This window comes from Chamaea fasciata, unplaced genomic scaffold (genome assembly GCF_029207755.1).
Source record: "Chamaea fasciata isolate MVZ Bird 193981 ecotype frontalis unplaced genomic scaffold, bChaFas1.0.hap1 SCAF_10, whole genome shotgun sequence".
NCBI lineage: Eukaryota > Metazoa > Chordata > Aves > Passeriformes > Sylviidae > Chamaea > Chamaea fasciata.
Genome location: NW_027094095.1, coordinates 23,160,278 through 23,187,295, shown reverse-complemented (window position 1 = coordinate 23,187,295; position 27,018 = coordinate 23,160,278). Strand labels below are relative to the sequence as shown.

The 27,018-nt window shown below is 49.9% G+C and overlaps 1 protein-coding gene across 1 annotated transcript in view; it reads left to right on the top strand.

The window, feature by feature from the left end:
* ZSWIM5 (zinc finger SWIM-type containing 5) overlaps positions 1–27,018 on the top strand; it is a 95,851-nt gene that overhangs the window by 55,402 nt on the left and 13,431 nt on the right. The window contains exons 2-5 of the mRNA XM_066192714.1: positions 11,469–11,825; positions 19,645–19,793; positions 20,441–20,591; positions 25,919–26,098. Coding sequence (XP_066048811.1) covers positions 11,469–11,825; positions 19,645–19,793; positions 20,441–20,591; positions 25,919–26,098 — 837 coding nt within the window. The remainder of the gene's footprint in view (positions 1–11,468; positions 11,826–19,644; positions 19,794–20,440; positions 20,592–25,918; positions 26,099–27,018) is intronic.

The following is a 27,018-nucleotide window of genomic DNA, read 5'->3' as shown; positions in this document are numbered from 1 at the left end:
TCAAATTACTGGCTTCCCTTTTCAAAGGGAAGGGAGGAGTCAACTCCTAGTTGCTCATCTGGTTTTGCTTTTTACTTGATTTCTATCCCGTTATGCTGAGCTGACTGCATTTTCGGTTGCTTCCAGTTCCAAATTGTGATGAATGTGCTGATAACATTTTGGTACATGCTGTGTCTACTGCCAGGGGGCTGTGCCTGGCTTGTCCCACAGAGGATGGGGGCTAACCAGGAGCTTCAGGAGGCTGCAGAGGTGGAATTTCTTCCACAGATAGTTACCTGGGATAATGCAGCCCTTTCCCTTTCCCTTTCCCTTTCCCTTTCCCTTTCCCTTTCCCTTTCCCTTTCCCTTTCCCTTTCCCTTTCCCTTTCCCTTTCCCTTTCCCTTTCCCTTTCCCTTTCCCTTTCCCTTTCCCTTTCCCTTTCCCTTTCCCTTTCCCTTTCCCTTTCCCTTTCCCTTTCCCTTTCCCTTTCCCTTTCCCTTTCCCTTTCCCTTTCCCCTTCCCCTTCCCCTTCCCCTTCCCCTTCCCCTTCCCCTTCCCTCTTTATAAGAACCTTAATTACTGAAACAGATCTGTGTTTAGAGGAGCTGGAGACTCTCCATCCACCACCAAAAGGGCCTCATGGCACATAATGGAAGAAAACCACCACTAAATGTTTCACATCACTCTTTTCCCTTTTCCCTTCAAATCCTTTGTATTTAGCATTAACTTCACAACATAGGTTTCCTTTTGTTTTAATTGTGTTGAATTCTAGGGAGAAGGAAAGGATCGTTCCTTTGTTTTTCTTTCTACTGTAGCCCCAGCCATCCTGATGACAGATCTTGTCATTACATGGTGTCATTTTAGATGTTTGCACTGCATCAAAAGCAAACGGAGGAGCCTGCAGTCTAGGCTGTGGGTTGAATAACAATGTTTTTCCAGGGGGAAAAAAAATATCTGTGAAGTTTTTAATGAGAAACATGAGTTTCACAGAGGCAGCCTGTACACTGCTCCTGATCCAGCAGGAGTGATGGCTCCCATTTCCCTGGGTATCAGCTTTTGTGGCCCTTTGTGCTTCTGACGGCTGTGAAGCTGTGGAGTCCTCTTGGACTTGAAAAGCAGGAGGGCTCCTGATTTCCTGTGCATGGTGGATCTTCCGGAACAGCTTTCCAGTTGCATGCTCCTTGCTAAAGCAGAGGTGGGAGATGCTGGGGACAATGTGTGTCCGGAAGGAGAAAGGGTAGTACTGAGGGGCTTAAAATCACTGCATGGAAATCTGCTTTTCCTGAAATGCCTGCATGCTAAAGATGGTGAAAACTGCTGATGCAGGAGAGCAGAGCATCTTTGTCGGGCATCTGTCTCCCAACCACATTCCTTTCAAGCAAGGAGGGCTGCTGGGGAAGTCTCTGCTCTGCAGACCTCCTGCTGCCTTCCTAACTTCTCAGAAAGGTCATGTGAAGACTAATGTGATCAAAAGGTTTTTTAAACTGTTACTTAAAGCATGTTGACTGCTCTGCAGAGGGCTTTGGTCATGCAGAATCAGGAAGTCTGACTGCTCGTCAGCCATGACCCAGAACTTCGCTGCGGGGTCTCACCAGAGAGGACACACTGGCAGCTGAGGACTTTCATGTGGTTGCCTCGCTTGGGTTGATCTTACCCCGCTTTGATTTTCCTTACAGTGCACGAACACACTGCATTGCTGTTGTCCTCTGAAGTGTGTTGTAGTTCGTGCATGGTGGTGTTTGTGCCAGGGAACCATTTGTGGGGCTTGGGGAAAGGGTTGTGCCCAGGAAATGGCGATGACTCTAGCTGCTCAGGCACGTCCTCTGTGCTCAATGGAGCTGACTCTGAGTAGTGCTGGATGTGATGCATAATTTGGTGGAACGGGAGGATACCCAAAAAAGCCCTGGTCCTTGTAGAAGAGGTGTTAAACATGCAGCGGCAGGTTGATCTGGGCTTGGAAACTACCACAGCACATATAGATACTCTGCAAGGGCTCTCTACTGTCAGCGTCGGTGCTTCTCAAATACTCTCAACACACTTTACTTACATGATGGATAAAAGCTGTGCCACCCTCCAGATGTTACACCTTGTGGTGCAACGTCCTCCATCCTCTTGCTGGGTGGTTCCTCTTGCTTTGCAAGTTACAGATTGAAAGAAAGCTGAAAAAAACATTTTTTTCTACACGAAGTCATGGTCTGTGCTTTTCCTTCACCTCAGTTTTTGCTGGATGTTGAAATACAGCAGTCAGTTTTCCCAAACTTGACACCACCTCTCACCTCCTCTTCTGGGATGGCTCTGGTCAAGGCTCTCACCATGGGCTGGTGACCAGCCTAGCCACTGGTGTGCCAGCAGGTTTTTGGATAATTCCCTGTCCTGGAATTTTGGTACCTTTCTTCAGAGATATACTCAAAGAGTTTCCAAAAATTGTTCTGGAATAAAATTTCAACAGAGGAGGCTGATCTGGAATAGCAATTGCTGAATAATTTATTCTGCAATGAGTAGATAATTTCCCTATATGGAGCAGCCCAAATAAGCTCCAGAATTTAAGCTTTATTTATAGGGGCCAGAGGGGAAAGGAAACCGCTAAGTTTTTGTGAAGTTACTGAAGTGAGCTAAGCTGTTTAAGTATAATAATATTTCTACAATATAAAGTGTGTGTTTGTGGTCTCCTTAGTGAAATTCAATATACATATATATATATATATATATATATATATATATATATATATATATGAAAGTAAAGTCGGCAGGAGAGGGGAGTCATTCTGGTGCCTTCTCCTGGGGTCTGTGCTCAGCTCCTGAATGGAGAGTGGAGAGGAGAAACGGCAAAATGTTGTCCCCTTAGAGTTTTTTTCCACTTTGGGGAAGCAGTTTTAATGCAAAGCCATTTTCTGTGCTTAGAAGTGAGGTTCTCGGAAGGAAGTTAATTGACCTTTTCAGCAAATTTGTTACTGAGACCATTACCACAAATGCTGTTGAAATGCTTTGTAAATACAGTGTTCATTTAACAACACTGCCAGTGACTTAGAAAGTCAGACTTTATGCTCTCTTAAAAATGAAAGAGCTATTCTTGGTGGAAAAAGTGTCTTTTTGGGGTAGAATTTGGAGCAGATTTTCGTATTGAATCTAGGCTGCCTCATTCCCTTGGAAGGCATCTGACGGCCAGGAAAATCATAACTAATAACTTCCCTTTGAATTGTAGAGCTGCTATTTTAAGGTCTGGTGTCTCAGGGAGGATCAGGGTGGTGTCCTGCTTCCCTCCATTGCTGTGTGATGCCCTGGTTTGATTCTGGTCTTTGTTAAGCTAGTCCTGCCCTATGCAAAACCAAAATGTGGGAAAAAAACAAGTTAGGAGGTTCTCAGACTTAATTTTGCTTTTGGTTTTCAATATTGGTAAATTGAGTTTGTGTTTTGATTTGAAGATGGCCCACTCCTGAGGCAGCTTTAAATGGTAATACACGCATTGAATGCCATTTATCTTTGCATATTTGGAGACAAAAGCCAGAGCTGCTCCCCAGCCTCAGTCTAAGTCCTGGAGAAGCAGCTAATTCAGGAGGGAGGTTATGTCTCGGAAAAGTTATGGAGGTTGTGTCTCGGGTCAACAAGGTGAGGAGATACCTCCAGAGCAAAGGATGTCCATGGCTCTGGATCAACTTCTTCCACAAGCAGAGGGCACTCAGGAAGGAGCCCTTAAGCCAGGAGCAACAGGTTAAGGGCTCTGGCATAGGAGGCACTTTGCTTTAAGGCTTGGGTTTATGTTTTTGTGGAGCTAAGAGCTCTGTGAATCACCACATGAAAAGGGTGATGAAGGGAGGAGCACTGCTCTGCTTGCTTTTGACTGTGATGAAGTTCAGTGATCCCATCATGGTGACACTTGCATGAAGGGATAAGAGGCAGTTCCTAATTAAAACCCTTTTATGTGCTAGAAGCCAGCTTCTCAGCTGTTGGAAATCTGGGTGGCTTCATTGAAGTCAGGAGATGACCCCATCTGAGTCTCGTGTGTGAGTTTTGGCATCTCCCATCAGTTTCCTTGAGGCAGCCGAGGTGGTGACAGCCCAGGGCTGGGTTTGCTTTGTGGCAGCTTCAACTGATGGCACGCATGAGCCCGGATGCTGTGGCAAATGTGAAGTTCCTCCCCGTGGATATTTTCTTTCATGCTTGAAAACAACCCTGCATCTGTTGAGCAAACACCTGAGCTGTAACAAGGAGCCATGTCGCTCCTTTTTTGGATATAGCCACTTGTGAGCACAGAGAGAAGAGGGCTGGACGCTTTGGGGATGGTCACAGAAATTGTTTTTCTGCCTTGACCGTAGGGATGCTGCATTCACTGCTTCTGCTAAAAAACGTGCTGCACATCTTCATCTTTCTCACATTCCTGATTGTTTTAAGAAAAGTCTTTATATCCGAGATGGCTGTAAGTTACACTGCAGCAGTAAAGAGCAGAGACTTTACAGCATTTTGCCACTAGTTATTGCATGGACAGCACATGTTAACCAAGATGGGATAAAGTTACCCTCTCTTCAACCCCTTTCTGTTGCTTCCAGAACCATCATTTAGATTGGTTTGAGTTGGATCTGACCTGTTAGCAGAGGAATTCAGCTTGCAAGGCTGCACCTTAGCAGAGGAAATCAGTCCAAGCTTTAAAACTGGTTGAATTTTTTCTTTTTTTTGCTCAAACCGTATGTCTTCAGAGCAAGGGTTGCACATCTGAGCAGGTTACAAACCCATTTGCGGGCAGGTGTTGGAAAATTGTGGAAGGTGATGCTGGAAAGGGTGATCTTGGCTTTAGGGCTGGCAACAAAGACCCAAAAAATCTGGTTCTTAAGAACTGTATGGGCAACAAAGAGCACTCCAGGCTGTGTAGAAAATGGAGAACATTTTGTAATATTTTTGGGTAAAGTCACAGATTGGGACTGGTTGTCTGGAGCATGGCTTTGGGCCAGCCAAGCCCCTGAGCTGGGTAGGGGGAGGGGAAAAACCTCCATTTCAGGCTCCTAGATAAACAAACACCAGAAATCTCGTAAGGGTAATAATGGAAATCACTGAGAAATTGAGTTAATACAAGGGCATCTGTGTAAGTGAATGCTCGGGACAGAGAAACGGCTTTGTCCTTTAACTCTAGTAATGCTGGAGCAGATGGGAAGCGCGGTGTGCTTCACGCATTAGCTGGCTCGGATAAAGAGCACGGCAGAGGCCGGTCCTCTTGGCTGATTAGAGGTTAACAGGGATAGAAACCAGTGGATTGACTCTTCATTTGCAGGAGGTGTTGTGGGATCAGAGCAGATGGCAGAGAGAGCGTCCCTCCAGCTTACTCAGCTGCTCAGAGGAGCTTACGGCTCCCTCCTGCACAAACAGCCCCATTGCATCTCCTCTGTTTACAGCTGCAGCTCTTGCTTCTTCCCTGGCCTACCCGGAGAGGTGATCGAAGAGTATTTCTCCTAAACTTGTGGTAGTTGGTGCCGAGGCCATAGGTATGTGTGGGGACCCTTGCAGACATGGTGCATACCCTCCAACTCATCCATATCCCTTTGTCTCGGCTCCTCCTGCGGCAGCTCAGCTGCGAGCATGGCTCCTTCCTGGGGTGATATTAATGGTCTTTGTTAGCTCTGTGAAAGTAGAGGTGCTTTTCCAGGATGATAATGACTGGGCAAAGACAGGAGCATGGTGGGGACAGGGAGGAGGGTTGCAGAGGGAAAACCTTTAGCAGCAGGAGCGTGGCTGCATTCTGCTGGGCCAGCATCCTCCTGGCCAGCCATCGCCTGCCTCCTTCATCCCTGCCAAAGTCTGTCTCAACAGCAGCACCTTTGCCTGCGGTCACAAGACAGAATAGCTTTGGGGAGGAGGGAGGATGGAAACTCATAGCAGCTCTGCTCATTGACTCGCTGGAAGCCTGGATTCCCTATTTTGCAAGGGAGAAATGGCAATTGATTCAGTCTTACCCTCTTTCTTTCTGTCTGCCAGTGCTCTGAAAAGGCACATTTTATCTGTGTGTGACAACACCTGCCTAGGGTGCCTCTCATTGAGCCGCTGAATCAAAAGAGCAACAAGAAAAGTGGGTTTAATTGCACACATCTTCAGCAGAGTCTTTCTTGCACTGGCAGCACAAAAGGCCAGCCCTGTGCTGGTTGAATGGAGCCCAGGAGGGCTGGGGCACGCCGTACTCTCGTTACTATCGGAGGCAGATGATTCACTTTGCTGGAGCATTGTCATGTGCAAATGAGTTCATGAGCCCATCTCCTTTCCAAGTGCAAGGTCAGGGACTGAGCAATTGTCAGCATCAACCGGCTGGAGGAATTGATCTAGAAGCCGGAAAGCTTTGGGAGATTTTACTAACCTCCGCTTCCCACCCTCCGAGTACACCGACACCTTCCTCCTGTGGGTGTTGTCTACATTACAAATATTGACCAATTTTAAGTTCATGTTTAGAAAGCTGCTGTTTCGAGGCATGGAAATGTGACTGAGAATGGCTTATAAATAACACTTGGTGCGGCAATTATTATTCATTGCTAGTTATGGCTTTCACACACTGGAAAAACAAATGGTTTTTCCACTAGGAGCTGGAGCTGCAGTCCGTTTAATCACTAAAGAGCTTGGAATCGCTTTAGTTTAAAATAACTTTCTGCTGTGGTTTGGAAATTTAAAAAAAATATATTTGGGTCACATTAACCTAGTGTATACAACTTGTGCCGAGAATTTCATTTTGCCTTGTCTACATCTGCTGAGCCCCATAAATACCTGTCTATTCTTTCCTGTTTGGTTTTGCAGAGCTCCTGCCTGCCTGAAGATAGAGCTCCCCAAACACAGATTTGGTGTGGGGTTTGTCTGGCTAGAGGTAGAGAATCCTAGGAGCTGAGCATGGAGTACAAGAGCAGTGTGCAGCCAAGCTGCTGTCTGCTGCAGCCACCCCTCTCTGGCTATGATGCGAGAGGATGTGGCTGGTGCCTTCAGGAAGATGTGGCTGTGCCTTCAGGAAGCTGTGTGGATGGACTTTCCATCATGTTGCTCCTGAAAGAGCCTGCCCAAAATATCAGCCTCAGGTATTAGGAGGTTACTTGAAGTTTTGACAGCCAGGTGTGGTTGTGAGTTCTTTATGTACACTGTCCAGCCACATCCCACCAGTGGTCCATGCTCAGGGCATGGATGTGGTGCACGTTTCCCTCTGCTGAGCCATTCCTTGCCCTGCTTCAAGATTTCCACAAAGACAGAGAAAAGCCTGTGGAGGAGACCGAAGAACCACGGTGCCATGAAGAAATGTTCCCCACGTTACCCCATCCTCTCGCACAGCAATGCCAGTGCAGCATCCTCAGGGTTAGGTCCTGCAGGTGGCTACAGCTCTGTGGTGCTTTCCACCCCTGCAGTGCTGTGCCAACGCTCTGGGAAAGGCAGGCGACTGCCACGCCTGGGAAGAAAGAGCTAATTTTTTCCGAATGGCACAACTTAGCAAATGACAACTGTGACTTCTGTCTGGGCTGCAGTGTGAAATCTGAGGGATGGCTGTGAGCAGCAACTGCCAGAGGGAGCAGAGCTGAGCACTCGGGTTCCCAGCTAGTGTTGTAGGTGTGGAGGAGTCCTCCTCTCTCTTGCAGGTGTTGGTGCCACAGTTAGAAGGGAAGGGGCTGTGCCTGGGTTTTGCTTGTTTCGGGGGTTTAAATTTCCATCTGGGGGTCTGCCTATCTCCAGACTCCAGGTATTTCAATGTAACTAGCCTCAATGTTTGCTTTACCTTCAATGACGTGCTGGAGGACACAAAGCAAGGGGTCTTTGCAACTGGCCTCGTAGTGGGTTGGAGCTGCAGGCAGGCTAATGGTTTCTCCTGATGATTGGCATGTGGATATCTGGGTTAAAGATGTCCCGTTGAAAGGGTCTCTGCTCTTACAGAACTGGAAGAACTGAAAGAGTTAGTGCACAACTCCTTTTAGTCAAGTAGGTTTAGAAATCAAAGAATTCACCATCTTGGTTAAAGACACTTCTGTTGAAGTGTTAATGCTGTTGTCCTAATAGCAAAGTCTTATGCACCGGGTCCCTGCTAAAGGCTTGATCCTTTCTAGCTGTTTGAGAGCCCAGGATTTTTTTTTTTTTGGGGGGGGGGGGGCGGGGTGCATCCTTCTCCCAGCCTTCAGGGTTTATCAACTCCTAAGAGGAGAGTGCTGCCCAGCTGACAAGTTTGTAAGTCCCACCAGTGTGGAGCTCACAAACTCCTGGAAAACAATTCTAGGATCTGTTTTAATTTAAATCAGAGGTGCAATGTCCTGCAGCAGTAAAACAAGGGAGGTTTTTGCTCCAGTGTTTTGTCCCCATTTGATGGGTTGGATGGCTGGGATTAGAAAGAGATGAGCTCATCATGCCCTGTGTGCCCATGAACATTCATGGCACCTTTCTGTGCTTTTTCTGGGGCAGTTATGAACACTCAGCTCCTTTTACAACCTCAATCAAAGAGACATCCACTGGGAAGCTTCTGTGGTAAAAGTAGGAGAGGGTGTTCTGGGGCAAGAAAAATGCGATGTTGTTCTTGGGACAAAGCTAGGCTCTGGAGGGGCATAATGAGTCTGTAGTTACAAAGATGGTATTTAATTATTACTTTTCCATGGTTTTCCAGCCTTGGCACTGTCACTTTGCTGGCAGCAAATCAAACACCAAGTTAGCTTATGTTAAGAACAGAAGATGTAGTCCTAGATAAGCACTGGGCTGTAGGAATGTCTTAAATTGAAATGTATGGGGAGGACACAGAGGAGAGTATGTCTTTGCTCTCAGTGCAATCCAGACCTTGTGTCAGTTATCAGAGCTCTGTTTCTCTCCACTGAAGTGCTGGTATCACAGCTCCTAGGATGCTTCTTTCTTCTAGAACACAAGATGAGCAGAGAGGAGGGTACAGTGACAGCTGTACTTTTCCAGGGTTACCTATAGCTTTTTGGTGATAGCATCAGTATTTCGTGTGGAGCAGGAGTCTGTGCTTCGATGGATGATGAAGTAACCACGCAGAAACCTACCTTTTAGCCAGCACTCTTCTCTGGGACAGTGATACCCATCACCGCTCAGCTGGTGTGCTCAGCAGCCATGGGTGCTGGGGTACAGACCTGGCTGCAATGTGGTAGCTGCAGTCTGACCTCACGTTAATGTAAATATTCACAAATAATGCCTCTGTTCCTGCCAGCTCATCTCTCTTCCACCCCGCCATGTTTAATTTCTGACTAAACTTTTGATAAATGTTTTGTAAAGTTCCTAGTTTGTCTTAAATAGACCTGCTGTCACCACAGCTAAAATCTAAACCAACACTTGACTTGGGGCTGGAGTGCCAGATGAACTTGGCAGTTGTTGACATACTAAATGGTCCTGTTCGATGTGCAGACCAGATCTGACTTGTGAAGAGCAGGTCTTGCAGCAGATGGGAGAGCACAGTTTATGGAATGCCTGAGAGGTATCTGGACAAGTATTCTGTCTTGAGAGACTGGATCAGATCACAGTTGATGTATTTTCAGACTTATACCTGTTTGAAACAGGTCATTTGGTTAAATGAGTTCCTCCAGCCTTACACCAGTTAGCCCCAAGTGGGGTCTGGCCTATGGTCCTGTTAAAGTAAGCATTTCAAGGCAGTGTTTATGGCCAGTAATTTGTCCTAGAGTGTTTTATATATATGTGTGCAGGCATACATACGAGGATATACATACATACTCGCTCAGGAACGCAGTTTCCAGTCCCTTTAACTTGTTCAAAAGTAAACTAGGGAGAAACTGGCAGTGAGTCGGAGCCGCCTGCCAAGCATTGCAAACCAGAGAAGTGGTAAAACATAAACACTTTGGAGTTTATCCTCTGGATTTATATGGTTTGGCTGCCGGGGGACGGGCTTGTGTAGAGGGGGAGGCTTGTCAGCCCCTGGCCGTGCTGCTCCCGCGGCGCCGAGCCCAGCACCTCCAGAGCCGCGCTCCTGCTCCCGGCAGCCTGCGAGCAGGGTGGGGAGGGAAGTGCAGGGCTGTCCATCCCTCCCCTCCTGCTCTGCTGGCCACATGGGGTGGCTTTTGGGTGATGGCAGCAGAACAGGTCTGCTTTTCCCCCGCCCCAGCACTAAAGTAAAAGCAGACCTCCTTGACGCTTAATCAGATTTGAATGTGGTTTTTGGCGTGGCTTTAAAGAGACTGGCAGTGAATAGCTGGTTTTGATGCCATTTATTAAAAACCTCTGGTAGAATTTGTCTCCAAAAGCCTTTGTAAGAGCTGGCAAACGCACAAGGGTTTGATGCAGTTAATGTATTTTAATCTTCACCCCCCCACCTCTTCTCCTTTTCTGTCGCTAATTGTAGGGCTCTCAGCTGTCTGCTGCCTTCTCCGAGGGGATGTCAGGCTCTGCAGGGACCTGTACATACACAGGCTTATTAAGGTTGCAGTGGCATGGAGAAAAGTGAGCATCCTCCTCAGGGAGGATGGCTGGGGTGGGCGGTGTGAGGTGCCCGGTCCCACACTATGTTCTGACATGGGGACACCTGATTGCCCTGGCTGTGTTAATTAACCTCCTGGTGCAGCCTCAGTCTCTTGGAGGAACAAGGCAGATTAGTGTGAGAAACAAAGATATCCCCTTTCCAGGTGGCTGAGCAAGTGCAGAGTGTTGGTGTTGGACCCACTCAGCAGCTGGATTGTGAAGATAACTCCGTGAAGCTCCTGCTCAAAGTCAGGTTTATAGGCATCCATCAGTCAGTCTTATCTCACTGACTTAGTCCCTCACTTGCTTGGTATATCTACCTTTCTTTGCACCCGTGGCACTTCCTGAGCCCATCTCACGTTCCTCACCTGTGTTTGGGACTTCTGGGGGGTTTTTTTCACACTTTGTGCCTGAAGACACTGCACTCCCTTTCTGTGTGGTGGGAACTGTCAGGAGCACCATAACATTGGTGTGAACGATTTGTGGAACTCAGGGAACGGTTTTCCCCCAGCTGTGGTTTGAACTGCGCATAGCTCCTGTCCCTGCTCTTTATTTACGCTGTGTGGAAGAGCTCAGAGCTGTGACTATGCCCTGGAGCACTCTACCTGGTTGAGAGACCAAAGTTGGAATTGCTTTGCATTTAATTTGTGGGGTTTTTTTTGTCTGCCTCATCAAAGAAAAGCAAACGTGGTCTTTTTCTACCAGCCCTCACTCATGTGAGTTGCAAATTCAGCGAGAGGGAGGCGTGGATGGAAATGACTCCCAGGAGAGAAACAGTCTGAGATACTTAAACAAATGGGAACTGAGCAGCTTTGCTCTTCCCCTGAGGGTTTGGCTGTTAAATAAACTCGCCGATGAGTCTGGCTGTGTGGTGTGTTGGTGCAGAAGTGTGTTTGTATACACGGGCTGGGCGTTGCTGGGTGTAAGCCACAGGGATGGGCTGTGCTGGGTGCTGCACTTCTTGGTATATGACAGAGACACACAGGCAGCCTTGGCTTTCCTTTCTTCCGGAGCTGTCATGGCTGGCTGTGGTCAGAGGGAGGCTAATCTGACCTTTCCCTCTTCTTTGCCTCTCCAGGGTTCCACCTCAGCGGGACAGTAACGGAGCCAGCGACTGCGACAGAACCAGAGATGACCTACAAGGTGGCCATCAGCTTCGACCGCTGCAAAATCACCTCAGTGACGTGCGGCTGTGGGAACAAGGACATTTTTTACTGCGCTCATGTCGTGGCGCTTTCACTGTACAGGATCCGCAAGCCAGACCAGGTCAAACTCCGTCTTCCCATCTCAGAGACCCTTTTCCAGATGAACAGGGACCAGCTCCAGAAGTTTGTTCAGTATTTGATCACAGCACATCACACCGAGGTGCTGCCCACCGCCCAGAAGTTGGCTGATGAGATCCTGTCATCCAACTCCGAGATCAACCAAGTGCATGGTAATTCCTCCCTCCTTGCTGTGTGATGCTGACTCTGTGTTTGGGGCTGGGGTGGTGGTTTTGGTGCCCATGGTGATGTCCTTCATTTTACATTTGTCTTTTGCTGCACAGAGAGAGCTGGCAGTGTCACGCTGATGTTAATGCATGGGTGTTGGGACCACATGACTGGGGTGTCCCCATCCTGCCCTCTGCTCTTTTTTATGTGTTTATCTGTCAAACATGGGCTTCAACAGACAGGAAGAGGCAGAGCTGACAGGCTGGTGGCGCACAAGACACAACTCAGATTAGAATGAAGAATCCAAGGGCGTGGGACCCTGGGGAGCAGGAGGTGCAGTGGGGATGTGGTTCCTCCGGCACGTGAGGATACGGTGTTAGCCTGAGCCCTGCACTAAATCAGATGCAGCTGAGCTGGCGGGAGATGAAGCTTTAATCTCCATGGGCATTAATTTGCCCATAATAAATGAGCGCCACTGTTCTTACCTACTGCACAAAGGCAGTGGAGATGTGTCCTGGGGCTTTGTGTTTGGAAGATGCTTTTGACTTCCTCCCCTGGAAATCTGGGGGACAGTGCCCAGCCCAGCCATACTCCACTGGCCCAGGATGTGGCCCAGTCTCCTGGGGATCTCCTGCTGTGTCTTTTCAAGGAGCCCAGGAGGTGAGGTTGCCCAGGGTCTGCAACAATGAGCTGCTCCCCACTGTGCCAGTCCCACCAGCTGTAGAGCAGAGATAATAAACACTTATCTGCCACGGAAGGGCGTTGCAGGGATTAATGCGTGCCTGTTAAGTGTTCTGAAGATGAAAAGCCCCATATGCAGCCTAAAATACCATCTGAACTAGTTGAATCCACATGTAGAGAAGTAAGGCCAGAGGTTCACCGTCACTATACGGGTGATGGCAGCTCTGATCTTAGATGTGTTCATCTCTATCTGGTCGTTCCTGTTCCTACCTTGGGAAAGGCCTTTGTCTTCTCTGCTGGGCCACATCTGCGACATGGGTGGTTGTGTGCTAAGCAAGTGGCTTTTGCAGGGGGCCTTCAATTTTTGGCATAGTAAAATAATGAGGGTCTGTGATGCTGCAAGGATCTGGTGAGGGCCATTCCCTCTTTCAGCTGATCTACTGAAGCTGAGGCTGGGCAAGATCCCTTCTTGGCCATTGTTTGAGGCTGCTTTCTCCTAAGCAGATTGAAGTAAAGCTTTTAAGGCTCTGAATATTTATTGCTCTAGAGTCAGCAAAAGGCTGGTGATTGAGAGTCTTACCAAGATACAGATGTTGGCTCCAGTTCAATATCTGCTTCTTGTTTTTACAAGTGGTTAAAAAAAAAAATTCTCACTCCCTTCAGACTTGTGCAAATTCACACACTGGAGAGTGTGTGATTTTGAGCCAACAGAGACGTGGTCACCCCACAGAGGGTGGCACCTCTCTGACACCCTTGTGGCTGCCCAGCTGGTCACAAGTGAGGGAACACCTCTGCAAGCAGGAAAGCAGCCTTGTCTCATCCTGGGGGAGGATGCAGATCAGTGATATCTGATGATATATTTGTAGTCTTAATATATGATGACATATATTAAGGTGATCTATAACTCATAAATATTGCATCCTGTGCAAAGGAAGGCTCCAAACCCCTCACATTCAAGTTCATAGTGATGCTGTCCAGGGCTTCAATTCTTTATCCTGGACAGTTGCAAGTTTTACCCTCCTGGTCCTGTCAGAAGCACAGCCACAGTGCAACCAACTACACTGCAGACCTGCTTGACCCCAGGGTGAGGAATGGCTGTAGCTGTGGGGGTCTGTTTGTGGGAGAGGAATTCTGGGTTCTCCAGGTGAAGTGGATCCAAATTTGTCCCCCCGTCTTGCCCTTCCCAGCTGTGGATCATACGTTCATAGTGGGTCACGGATCCTGGGATTTATAGTTCTTCAAGTTGTGCTCTACATAGAACCTTATGTCCATTTCTTGAGCATGTGCATTTCGGATCCTTAGGGTCACATCCCAGCCTTGGGGTTGGGGGCCAAGGTGGCTTTTGGTAGGCCAGCCTCTACGACCCAAAAAGTAACCCACTGTGTGCTTTGGACACCTGAAGTTATTACACCCCGGAGCAAGAATGTTCTCTCTAGAAATCCTTCTTTTTTTCCCCTGCCACTCCTTATTTTGAGAAGTCTGTTGAGCTTCGTATCAGCATCAGGTCTTCCTCACCTGCCTCTGGTCACCCAAAGGATTCCTCTTTCTTTGTTTATATGGTGAGCATGTAGGATTGAGGAACTGATTCTGCACCAGGCTGGGTGGGGAACACCCCTTGTGCAAGGGGCTTGTCTGGTTTTGTAAAATAAGGCTTTCAGGGATACTCCTTCTCCTCCTGCAGAGCCTGAATGGCAGAGAAAATTACTGGCCATTGTCTGGCGTGCTCAGCTCCAGGCACTGGAGCTTTGTTCCTTGCAGGAGTCTGTAGCCGCGGGCTGTGCACTGCGTGCTGATCTTCCCGGCTGTCTTCCTAGAAGGAAATGCAAACTATCCAGTAATGATGGAGTCTTGGAGTGCAGCCAAGGTGCTTGCATGTTCCCAAAGGATTCAGTCCAAGCAGAGCCTAGGTGTGCCTGCCTCTCTGCTCCCCACTTGACCTCCGCCTGCTGAAGTGGGTCACGTTTCTGCTCCTGTGGCTTGGCTGCAAAGGGCAGCGTGTGCCAGCGAGAGCATCCCGCGTGTCTGGCACCTCCGCGCTTGGCGTCTGGAGTGGCAGCTGGAGGGAGGAGACCCGGGTGGGTTTCAATGCTCCTCCCCAAAGGGACAAAGCCAGCAGTGTGGCTGCCTGGCACAGAGCAAGGCTGCAAGGATGTCACTGTGCCAGCAAAAGTGACTCGTGGCTGCTTGGTCTCTCCTGGTGGGTAGAATGCTGGGGGCAGCCAGAAGCTGCAGCTGGAAAGCTTGGATCCAACCACTAGGACTCTAAGGGAATGAGGATCATCTGGTGGTGACCACCTTGGCACTGTGTTCCCTCCACTCTTCTGAGAGCTTAAAGATGGGACAGTGCCTGTGGGCCCAGAAGATTTGGGGCATAGAGGTATCCTTCATGCACCATGGATGAATTCTTCCCCTTCCTTGCATAAGGAGCAGGGGATTTTGGCAGACCCCATGTTTGCAGCTCTGTAACTCACCCAGCTTGAGCAGCATGTGGACATGGCAGAGTGCTGCTGGCTTCAGTCCAGGAGTTGTGGCTGGGGTTGTCTGTCTGGCCCATAGAAATGCCAGTGGATGACACAGTATCTGTGGTACTCAGCTGGTGCCATCAAAGGGCTTGGGATGCTCTTCTCAACCAGAAGTGAGAAAAGCCACAAAACCTCTGCTGTTGGAAGGTGCAGGGGCAACTCCCTCTGAGGACAAGCCATGTGAATCACCAAGGGGCCTCCATGGTCTTGCAGGGTCTTGGGAGCTTCTTTGGCGGAGAGGACTTTTGGAAAACCCTTAAAGGGAATGGCTTTGGCATGGGAAAAGCAGATCTCCTTATGCAAAAGCCACAAGAGGCCTGCTGCCTCATCCATTTCCTTTTGTCCCACATGCATTCTTGACCATCTTTAGCTTTCCTTCAACTCCTGGGCTAATACTGTCCTATCTTGCTCCTTGTGCGCAGCAAGTTGGCTGCCAGGTCAGTGTGCAGGAAGTCCCTGCCTGTCCTGTCACACCGAGCCAAGGCTGATGTTTGAGGAGTCCTCAGGCGCTCTTTGACTTTCAGGTCATCCCGAGACAGTGTCTGGAGGGCAGTGCCAGTAAATCTGTTTGAAATTCTGCCTTCCCACAGGGAAGGAGGAGAAGGTCACATCTCCAGGGCATTCGTGTTCCTGTTTGCTGAGCTGTTGTGGACTTCAAGGAAAAAACACACCTGAGTGCTGGAGAGCAAGGCAGCTCTTCCCCTTGTCTTGCAGAATGACTGGGGTTGCCAAATGACTCCAGAGCATGAGTGGCGCTTGACAAGCAGCTTCCAACGTCAGCTGCACCAGATACTGGTACCAGCTGGACCACATTGCTCCTGTCCACCATGCTGAGAGCCAGTCTGGATTCTCTTGCCTCGTTGCTGTCAGGTGTATGTGAATCTTCAGGCTGCCCTGGCAGCTCCCTCTGACTTGCCTCCACTTGAAAACGAAGCAGGAGTCTTGGCAGAGCTGGATTCCTTGCTTTGCTGCTATTTTTAATCCCTTGTTAGAGTTCATTTCCTTTCTGGTGCCTGGTTATTTTCTCTTCAAGGTTTTCTGCCGTTTGCTTATTTGTCCATGTTCTCCCCACCCCCCACCCTGAGCTGATCCTTCACATCTGTTTTCTCTCTGGATGCCGGAGAGGAGCCCAGAGGCATTCAGCAACATCACCATGTGCAGCCATGAGATGGCCCTTGTGAATGGCCACCACGAAGGCCAGCACTGCTCCAGGCACCACTGACCCCGGGGCTGGCACGGCCAGGCCCCAAACCACTGCTGGGTGCTGGGCATCGTCAGGTGAAATGACTGTAAGGGAAGATGGTGGAGCAGCAACCTTTATCACTGGGTGGCTCATCACTTTATCAGCTCCAGGTATTGGTTAGAAATAATAATCACGCCTTTTTCTTTGTATGACCAATCCTGCTTCAAGTCAGGTGTTCTGGTAGTGTTTTCCACACTACTCAGCTGATGTATCTCCCCTACTTGGATTCAGGAGCTTGGGTTTGGGATGTGCCAATGCTTTGGCATGGCCCACAGCGTCCTACTGCCTCCTCAGCCATGGAAACCTGCAACTTCCCAGTCCAGGAGTCCCTTTTGTTTTCTTCATGTTGGGCAGCTAATTTCTGAGCAAGGAGTTGAATTTTCCATGCCTGACTTCACTCTGTTCTCTAATTTGTAGATTTTTCCAGACCTTTTTTCTCACTCGTATTTGCCAAGTCTCACTTGGCTGTCAAACAGTTAAACCCCCGAGCTCCCAGGGAGGGGGAGCCCAGCTCAGGGGTGTGATGGATTGCATTTTTATCTCAGTTTCTACAGCCAGTGTAAACAGGCTGGTGAAACACCCTTTCCACTCAAGATGTGCAATGGTGTTTCCTTAAATCTGAATCCGGCAGGACCAAGATCCAGCACATCTGCAACAGGGCTCTTTGGAGCACGAATGCTGCTACATGAGAAATGTGTTATGCAGGCACTGGGCTGTTTTACATGCCGTTCCCAGCTCCTTTGGAGCTGAGACATGGAATCACTCATCAGCTGCGTCACGGCATGCTGCTGCTGAAGCCCCCACGGTGTGAACGTTGGCAAGGGGAAGTGGACAAATCCTGCCATTAATATTTAAACCCAGCACAAATCCCGTTGTTTGCTCTTAAATGTTTATCCAGCTCCCCAGTGTAATTGGGCAGCCCGTTATCTGCCGGGTTGCGCTGCACGTGTGGGAATTTGCTATTACAGCCCTCTCTCTGAATCTTTTATAGGAGAGAAAAATACATTTACAAGCAAATTTGGGCTTTATTTGGAGGCGCGGGAGGCGCGTTGCTAATTTGGCTGCGGCCCGAACCCCAACGTGCGAAGTACTCAATGTGTTGCGTGGGAGGAGGAGGTTTTATTTAGCTGCGCGCTCCCTTCCTCGCTGCTCGGGCTTTCCGTCGCTAACGCTACGTGTGAGCAGCAGGTGCCGAGGGGTAGCCCCGGGAACCCCCAAAAAACACACCTACTTTTGGCATTTTGCGACCTCCTCCTCCTTAATCTGTCACAGTGGCCACGGTGAGGGATGAGGAATGAGGGATGAGCTGAGCTTTGGTGGGATGAGTCACCCCAGGCGTCCATGCCCTGCTGGTCCCTGTCACAGGTGACCCTGTAGAGGCAGCCAAGGCTGCTCTGGATAGCTGCAGCTGGGAGTGGCGGGCAGGATGGTGGGGAGGAGGATATTAAGAGTGCAAGCGTCTGGGATACCTAGTGATGGGGCCGGATAAGCGCTCATGGTAGACAGATTAGTCATCGGTTCCTGATAGGGGATAATCACTGGCTTGTCTGCTCTTTATCTGCGAGATAAGGACGAGGCTGGGGGAGGGAAGGAAAAGGCACAGAAAAGCTCAGAGGGCCAGCATGGTCTGTCCCTGTCCCTGGCTGTGATTGTCCCTTGTGGCTTATGGCAGGACTCTGAGTTGACTCTGATGGTACACTAAGCAGGACTCGCCCCTTGCTGGGGGCTCAGGGCTTAGCTGCTTCTCCAGGGCTATGGCAGGGGAGTGGGATCAGGATCAGGGCATATGTGGCAAAAATCCTCATGCTCGTTCAGGAACTGTGATTTCCTTTCTGCTGCTTCAGCTCTCGTCCCAATTATGTGGTTGTGTCGACTATAAATTACTCTGCAGAGGGAGCAGCAGCATCCTGTCCCTTCAGCATGCCTAGAGCTTGGAGCAACTTCTTTCAGGCAGTGAATGTAAGCAGAAATTAAAGTAATTTTGTAAAGGACATTAAATACAAATAACTCTATCTTAGCAGGTCAGGTGTGTTCTCAGCCTTTGCTGGAGGAACAGAACCCCTGAGGCTGATGTTGTCTTGCTTACAAGCCAGGAGGAGACACTTGCCCTGCTGAACAGACATCCTGGAACACAATTTTCATGAATTGTCTTTGAGCTCCTGGTTCAGCAATGCACAAGGCTGGGGTGTGCACAGCATCCTGGGCTGTTTCTGTAGGAACGTGATGTCTGCTTCCCAACCAGGTTCCAGTTTTGGAAAAGACGTCATGAAGATTTAATTGGGAATGTGTCAGCTACAGCATCCTGTGGCTCCTCATGCAGCACCTTTCTCTTCCTGTGCTGACCCTCTTTGTCTCTTGAGAGGGAGATAGGAGAAGCAGACCAAAGTGGAAGGGAGCATCCTCCAGCTGCAGCAGTCCCTCCTTGGTACTGGTTTTCCCTAAGGACTTTCTGTAGAACAGAACCCAAAAGCAGACAGCTGAAAATCCAAGTGTCTGTTCCATTTTGTGGTCTTGGCTGCTCACTGCAGTTGTGCTGCTGCCTGTCCTGTGAGTCCTGGAACCCATGTCTGGGACGTAGAGTAGTGCTTGGGTGGGAAAATGGGAATCAAAAGGGGCAAGGCAAGGGAAATTTGTTTAAATCAACTGTGGATTTTCTTTCTTTCTTTTGTTCTCTGGAAGATGAAATGCAGCCTGTGAATGCGTATGTGTTCTTGCCAAAGGCCCTGCTCTGGTCACGGTTTGCTCTTTGAAGGATTATTGATCTTTTGTTCTTTCCTGCAGAGGGTCTCTCTCAGGCAGGTACAGTGATGCCCGGGGACTTGTCTCCTGTCCTAAAGCAAGTGAGGGGCAGGACCAGGTGTTTAACCCAGGGCTCTGGAGCCCAAGTGCAGTAGTACCTTTGTTAGACTGTTCCAGACATGGAGAAGGGCTTGCAGGAATTGGAGCTTTACTGATGTTGTAACAAACCAGTGATGTGGAGCAGGAGCAGGACCACACTGTGCAATCCCTGGAGCCGCAGAGTGCTCCGGGCTCTGCAGCTGTGCTGCCTGCGCCACTCCTGGGGCTTTGGAGGAAGGCAGGTCCCTGGTCTTCCTCGGCTTCATTTCACATGGAGTGCAGAGGGTGAGGAGCCATGCAAGCATTAGCCCTGTGGTCAGGATCCCTCCTGATGGCTGCTGCCACCACTGTGTTAGGACAGCACAGTGCTGCCGGCTGGGCTCCCTACCGAGGAGTCAGGTTGGTTTTCTGTCACCTGAGCTGATAAAGTAAAGGTGGGTCCCTAGTAAAATAGAGGTAGGTCCACTCCTTGCTAGTGGGACTGCTGACCCTGCTGCCATAAACATGGTTGTCTCTCTTCTCCCCTCCCCATCCCCTCAGGTGCTCCTGACCCCACCGCTGGGGCCAGCATCGATGACGAGAACTGCTGGCACTTGGATGAGGAGCAGGTCCGAGAGCAGGTGAAGCTGTTCCTATCTCAGGGAGGGTACTACGGCTCGGGGAAGCAGCTCAACTCCATGTTTGCCAAGGTGAGGAGCTGGCTGCTCTCTCCCATCTCTGCACAGCGTGTCACGTAGCTGGCACTCTCTGGCTGCCCTGGCAGGGTGCCCATCACAGCTGGGAATCTCTGCTCCAGTGCCTTCTCGCCCTGTCACGGAGCAGGCGGTTGTAATCCAGGCTCTGGGTCAGGCCTGGGTTGTCTCACCTGCTGTCCTAGCAGGTCCCTTCCTCCCATGAGTGCCGTGATGCCTGTGCAAGGAAGGGCATTTCCCTATCTCCCCTTCAGAACAATGGGGAAAAAGCCAACCCTCCAGAGCCAACCAAGACCAAGGGAAGGTGGGACTATAGCCTACAGATCTCACCAACCTATGGGCTTTTCTCTTTCTTTGCAGAACGGCTTTGCTTTCTTGTACTTAATCTCAGTCTCCTTCACAGTTTGGCTGTGACTGCTACTCAACTGGGCTCCAATCAGCCTCATCACAGCCATTGCATGAGAGTTACAATGTGTGATTGTACATTATACACACACTCACACATAGATACATGTATATATGTATTTACAGTCAGGACTCTCAGGCTGAGGGAGCTGCGGGTTGCCAGCCAGGTGAACATGTATTAAATACCTCTGGGGGACCATGGTTTGTCTCACCCAAGGCTTTCTCTTTGTCCTTTCCAGGTCCGGGAGATGCTGCGCATGAGGGACTCCAACGGGGCCAGGATGCTGACGTTGATAACGGAGCAGTTCATGGCTGATCCTCGGCTCTCCCTCTGGCGGCAGCAGGGGACGGGCATAACAGAGAAGTGCCGGCAGCTCTGGGATGAGCTGGGTAAGGGTCATTGCCTTGCAGAGAGGAGCAGAGTTAGCTGGGCTGCTGGGCCAATGGACGTCATTAAAGAGGCCCTATGGGGCTCTTTTTTGGGAACAGAGACCCTGAAACATGCCAGGACCTTCCTGTATCCTCTGTTGGGAAATCACTGTGAGACAGCTGGATCAGGCCCAAACCACACAGTTCAAAACCTTAAACCTGCCCCTCTCCTGCAAAGGGATCAAGGATGACAGGTGTGCAGTGTGTTGCTGGTCCCATGCTTCCAGCAGCCTGGTGTTTGGTGAGCTGTCCCAAAGCCTTTGCGAGGGAGGACACAGAGCTGGTGAGCCCCAGGGGCTGGATGAAGCCTGGATGTGGAAGGGCTGTTCCTGGAGGAACCATGATCCCGAGAGGGAAAGGCAGGTTCTCAAGTCTCATCACATCTAACAGATTCTGCCTGCTGTGGTGCACGTTTCCAGGGTGAGGGGGGCAGGATGGGCAGCACAGAGCCTGGCTGTGAGGGAAATGCAGTTCTGGGTAATTCTAGCTAAGCACCTTAGACACCAGCTCAGCTGGCTGACACTGTAATATCATTAGAATAAAACATTTAGATGACCTGGGCTTGGAGAGTAGGGTTGTGTGGTGAAGTTAACCCTGCAGTTCTGGGCTCCCCTGGACAAACGGGATCTTGGGTGAATACTTGACTTGAGCCATAGTTTGATGAGTGAGTTTGAGCTCCTCTGCAGCCTACTGGTAGGAGATACTGTGCGAGGTCAAGGGCTGATGGGCTGGCACCAAAGGGATATGGTAGAGCTGGAAGAGGGATTAGGATGGTCTGGGATCTGGAACATCTGAGACTGCAGCTGGGAATCACATACCCACCTACCAAGTGCCCAACAAGTACAAACAGAAATGAGGCTGGGAACCCTGGCCAAACTATGCAGACAAGATCTGGGCAGGGGTGGGATGTCTTGTTTCTGTATGAAATTTCCTGGATGGAAATAACCACACCAACTCTGGAGAGCTCATCTGTTCTTGCTTGCCAAGAAGATATTTCCAGGATTTTGGGATGCTGCAGCTAGACAATTGGATATGCAAGGATCCTGGAGAGGTGGCCAAGTCCACCAAGCCAGAATTTCCACATGGAAGAAAGCAAACACATTGGTGATATATGAATGGATGGGTGTGTGGGCAGGCCTGGACGCAGGAAGCAATTTGCTTAAAATTACAGTTTATTTGGCCAGATTTCCAAGCTGCTATCCAAGCCGAGAGCCCTCCCTCCCTTCCTGCACAGGCAAGGGGAGAGTGGTTGGGTTTCAGTCCTGGCTTAACTGTACAAGGACCAGGTTGGTGCACACAGGTTTGGTCGGCAGAGTGGGAGGAGGTGGCAGCACGTCCCTGTTGGCAGATGGCAAAGTGGCTGGGGAATGTCAGGGCCCTACCAGTGCTGGATCAACACGACAGCAGGGGAAGTGTGGTGCCAGCCAGCACACGTCAGAGCAGCTCGCCTGGCGTAGGCATGTCACACGTGAGGGTCTGGGCATCTCCATGCTGAAGAGAAGCTCCTGTAGAGGACACGGTGATGTTCCAAGAAGCACCTCCAGGATGGGCATGGACTGTACTCAGAGCAGGGATTATTCCCACATTTTACGGAAGCCTTTTGCATTTGGCCTCGGGCAGTGTTTGCTGTAGGAGCAAAGCATATCTCTGAAGGAGGTGTGGAGACCAGAGCTGTTCTGAGTTGGGGGTGTTCACCAGTAACAAACATCAGGAGTGCAGAGAGGTGTCCTAAACCATGCTTGAGCAGGTACCAGTACCCAGGGCACATGGGGCAGTGGAAGCACCAAATCCCACTGCCTGTGGGTGCCAAAGCTCCCAGTGTTACCATTACTGCTGAAGGGAGGCGTGAGGGGCCTGTTGCCAGCTGCCGCAGGAAGCCCTGGCACAGACCACAATCCCCCACCACTTAGAAGCAAAAAATGGGCCTTTTGCAAATTATTTTGGGCATGTGTTTAATAATTAATCATCGATTTTAGCAAAGACTGCATCACAGAATTGCATGGGATTGGAAGAAGATCAGCCTTAAAGAAGATTGTGGATTTATGCTGGGGAAAATGTAAAGGATTTCGCAGGATTTCAGAGTTATAAAAAAAAAAAAGAAAATGAAAATGAAAATAAAAATGGGATCGTTCACTTGTGCATGTGCTGCCAACTGAACCTCTATTGCCCCGTCTGCTGGGGAGCCAAAGGAAGGACCTGCTGGATGGAGAGCTCAGCAGCGTGGGAGTATTTGCCCTGGCGCATTAGTACTTACGATTAAAGCCTAATTACAAAAAATAGACGAAAAACCAGCTGAAGTGCAGCCTGACCTTAATCTGCCTGGAGACGGGTTTATTTATCTCGGCCACTTGTTTACAGTGGGGAATTTCAGCAGATTAAGCCGGGGAGCGACCCTGTGGGAAACGGGAGAATTTCTTTGATGGTTGGGAAACTTGGGAGCGGGATCGGAGTGCCTGTCTTCTCTAGGGCCAGCAGCCAGGACCACGGGGCTGGGAAGCCTCTGACCCCCCTGTCCCTGCACCCAGCCCCGTCATCAAAAAGCATTTTTGTTTAGAGGCTTAGCTTAATCATGATCTGCCGCTTTGTTCCCCACTTAACCTCCTGCTATCAGAAAGTTCAGATGAAGGTTTCTGCAGCATGTGAAGAGACATGGAGTCTGACCTGGTGTGGCATTTCGGCTCAGGACAGGAGTCACTTGTGCTGTCAGCTGATGTCACTTGACCACAGGGCTCAGAAAACCACTCTATTATATCTCCCAGATAATTATCATGACCGAGACAGATGCAAATCTCACTTCCCTTCTGGTTCCCACCTCCCCACCACATCATTCTTTCTGCAGGGGAGCCCAGGGGCATAATGTTTTGGCATGCAAAGGATGCCTCAGAGGGCTCTCAAAAATAGGCAGCAAAGTCATGAGGCTTCCGAGGAACGCATATTAGCAGAGCTGTGGGAGCCAAAAATGCAGCGGGTGCATCCCATTCCTGGGGGCGGTGGAGCTGGAGCACCAAGCCTTGTTACTGCCTGTCAGCCAAGCTCTGTGCACCCTCAGAGGCATGAGTTGAAACTGCCCGAGGCTGCTTTTCACACAAGCAGCCCCAAAGTGGGCGAAGAAGAGCAATGACAACAGTCGAGAGCACTGATGGGAAGGGAATGCCCAACACCCAGCCCAGAGTCGAGTGCAGGTTTTATCTCATGGCCACCCAAGGAGGTGGGAAGTTCTATCCCCTTCCTTAAGGAAGACTCATTTTCTGGAGCTGAGACCTGGTTTTTACAACGATGCCATATGTAAGTATCCCCCATGGAGTCTGCAGGAGCCTGGGAGTGAGTGACATAGACCTACTCTGGTAAGGGTGGGCCCCTAAGGAGGTACCTCTTTTACACGTTAATTAAGTGCTGATGTTGCAGCTCAAAAATCTTAATTGCCTCTGTTCATCAGAAAGAAGTGAGGTGTTGGTGGGGTTTCCTGGGAGCAGAGATTGAGCCTGAACCAGGCAGGGGCTGCTTTGGACATTTGCTGATGCTTGTGCCTGCAATTGCTTTTCCCGTGCCCATTCCTGGATGTGCTGCTGCTGCCACCATCTGCGTTCTGACGTGGTGCCGTCTCTCCTGCCGAGCCAGGAAACTCCAAGGAGCCAGACATGCACAGCCTCTACGCCTCACTAATGTTTTGAACCAGACATGTCCACAAGTTCCAACTGGCAAAGAGGATTTGTCTGGGGACAGGGGCCCCAAAAGCACCACCAAAACTCAGCTGTAATGCAGAGGAGTGGAGAGGCATCAGTGTGGAGCCAGGGCCAGGACACCGCTTCTCAGCCTGGGTTTGCCGGCGTTGTCTGGCAGAGGGACCGGCTGCTCTGGCTCCTGTTGGATCTGCAGCCTTGCTTGGGGCTGTTTGGCTCAATGGCAGAGCTGTGCAGCTGGGGAGCTGCTGCTCAAAACACAGCCAACAAGGCTTGTGGAGGAATCTCCACGTTGTGCGTGTTGGGTGATGTTGTCGTGCCACTGGCTGTCACTTTGGGATGGAAACTTTGGCTCTGGGAGTGATAGAGAGGTGAGAGAGAGCAGTAGGCTGGGCAGGGAGAAGGAAGGTGCTCCAGGTCTCTGCTGAGCCCATGGAAGAGAGGCAGGGAGGGTGTTTCTGCAAAAGCTGAACTGTCCCATGTGTGTGATGGGATTTGATGTGGGCAGAGAGAGGAGCAGCAGGAACTGTTCAGCCCGAGGGGATCCCTGGGGATACCTCACATTGCAGCTGTGGCAGCCCACAGCCATTCCACCCCTCAGGGAAGCACAAGGGAGGGGGGAACTCGCTGCATCCTGGCAGCCTTGCAGGGAAATTTGGGTAGAAATGGAGTTAGCTAAAGGAGAATTCAAAAGTTTGCGCTTACTTGGGTTGCTGTAGCCCTTATCAGAGCAGCGAGTGACTCAGAATAGTCTGCAAGGCTCAGTTAGCAGCACCAGCATCAGCCCTGTTTTATGAAAGGATGAGCTGAATCTTAATGATGACAGATGTCCTTGGTCCTGGTTTTGCCTCTCACACAGCAGACAGCATCATCAGCATCATGTGAGGTCCCATGGTTGACACAGAGGGTGTCAGTATGGGTGTCCTACTGGTGAACAACATGGCTTGTGAGATCCGAAGGACTTGCATCAGGGAGAGAGAGCTCTTGCCTGCAAGACATCGAGCCAAGCTCCAGGTTCCTTTGCCGGTTCCTCTGCAGGCTGGGGGCTACTAGGGATTGAAAAAGAAAAAAAAAAAAAGAAAGAAAACCCACCAAATCTGCTTCTTAAATAGTTGAATGCAAATGGCTTGAAGAACAATGGCAGATGAAATAGCATTCAGAGCGGGTTTTAAAGCGCTTGGAACGTGGGTAGGATCAAAATCAGGTTAGTCTTTGGAGATACAGACTCTGCAGCTTGCCAGGGTGTTTTTAAGCATGCTTTGATGTGTAGTTCAAACACTAGATTTGTCCTGGCAGACAGAAGCACTCACAAATTCATACACAGCCGCTCTCTCCTTCCCTCCTCCCCACTGTCCCCCATCTCATGAGATTATAATTTAGCTTCATTACGGAGGAGTTTTACTTTGTCCTGGTTTCAGCTGGGATAGAGTTAATTTCCTTCTTATTTAAGAGCTGCGTAAATCCCCCTCCTGGGTCCGTGCATTATGCTGAAATGAGTTTACAAACCTCGATGCAGCCTTGCAGGCTCTCAGGGCGAGCATGGTGGCCGGAGTGCTTTGCCCTGCACTCATGGCAGGGGCACCTCCGTGATTTCTTGGTTTTGTTTAGGGGCGCTGTGGGTGTGCGTGGTGTTAAACCCACACTGCAAGCTGGAAGAGAAATCCTGCTGGCTCCGGCAGCTTCGCAAGTGGGGCGAGATGGACGTCTGTCCCCTGGAAGATGGCAATTATGGTAACGAGCTTCCCAACATCACTAACGCGCTTACGCAGAGCTCCGGTCACAGCCAAGGTGAGTCCGGGCGGGGAGTGGAAATGCAGCTGACAGCCACAGAGGTTGGGCCCAGGTCAAAACTCACCCCAAAGCTGAGAGAACTCGCTTCAGCTGCTGGTGACATTTCCGTGAATCGTAGGAATACAAAATATTTGTCTTCACAGCCTCTGGTTTTATATATAAATATTTGCTTCTTTGCTACAAGGTAAAGTTGCCCATGTTTTGAGTTTAGAGACTGTTTTAAAGCAATTTGACTTTAGGGGAGTTTAGAACCCCTACAGTCTGCAGGTTTGTGCATGGGGTAATACAGGTAAACAGTACTGCTTGCAACACAGCAGAGCTGAGCTCAGAAGTCCTGAGTGCTGTGAGAGCGAGGAGCTGGAGATGGTGCAGAGCCTGTTTCCCAGCCCTTAAGCCTCACTTAAAGGCTGTGATTCAGGTGGTAGGGAAGTCATTAGCCAGGAATGTTAACGAAGTTCAAGTGCAGTGCACAGACAGAGCAGTGTAGTTGAGAGGTTGTTCCTTAGTGCTAAAATAGTTTCTCAACCACTGACAAAGCATTTGATCCCTTTAAATTTAAGCATTCTTTCTCCTTCCTTTTGCCTGAAGTGGACATTAATTGAAAGTTATTGCTCTTCACATGCCTCTGTCTGCTGCACTGGAATTGCTCTGCAGTGTATTATGTGTGGCCAAAGTGGGTAAAGGAGAGGGGGGCAGCAGCCATGCCGCAGGGGAACCTTCATTCTCCTGGGTGGGATCAGCCCATCAGCAGCAGTCTGGGAACGTGGCTGTCCTGCCAACCAGCCCAGCCATGGCAGGACCACATACCCAACCTCCCTATGCTCTTCCTCAGGGAACAATTTAAACCTGGCCTTGCTCCATGTCCTGCACCAGCCCAAGGACTCCCCCCCTGGTGTTTCTAGCTCTCCCAAGGATTT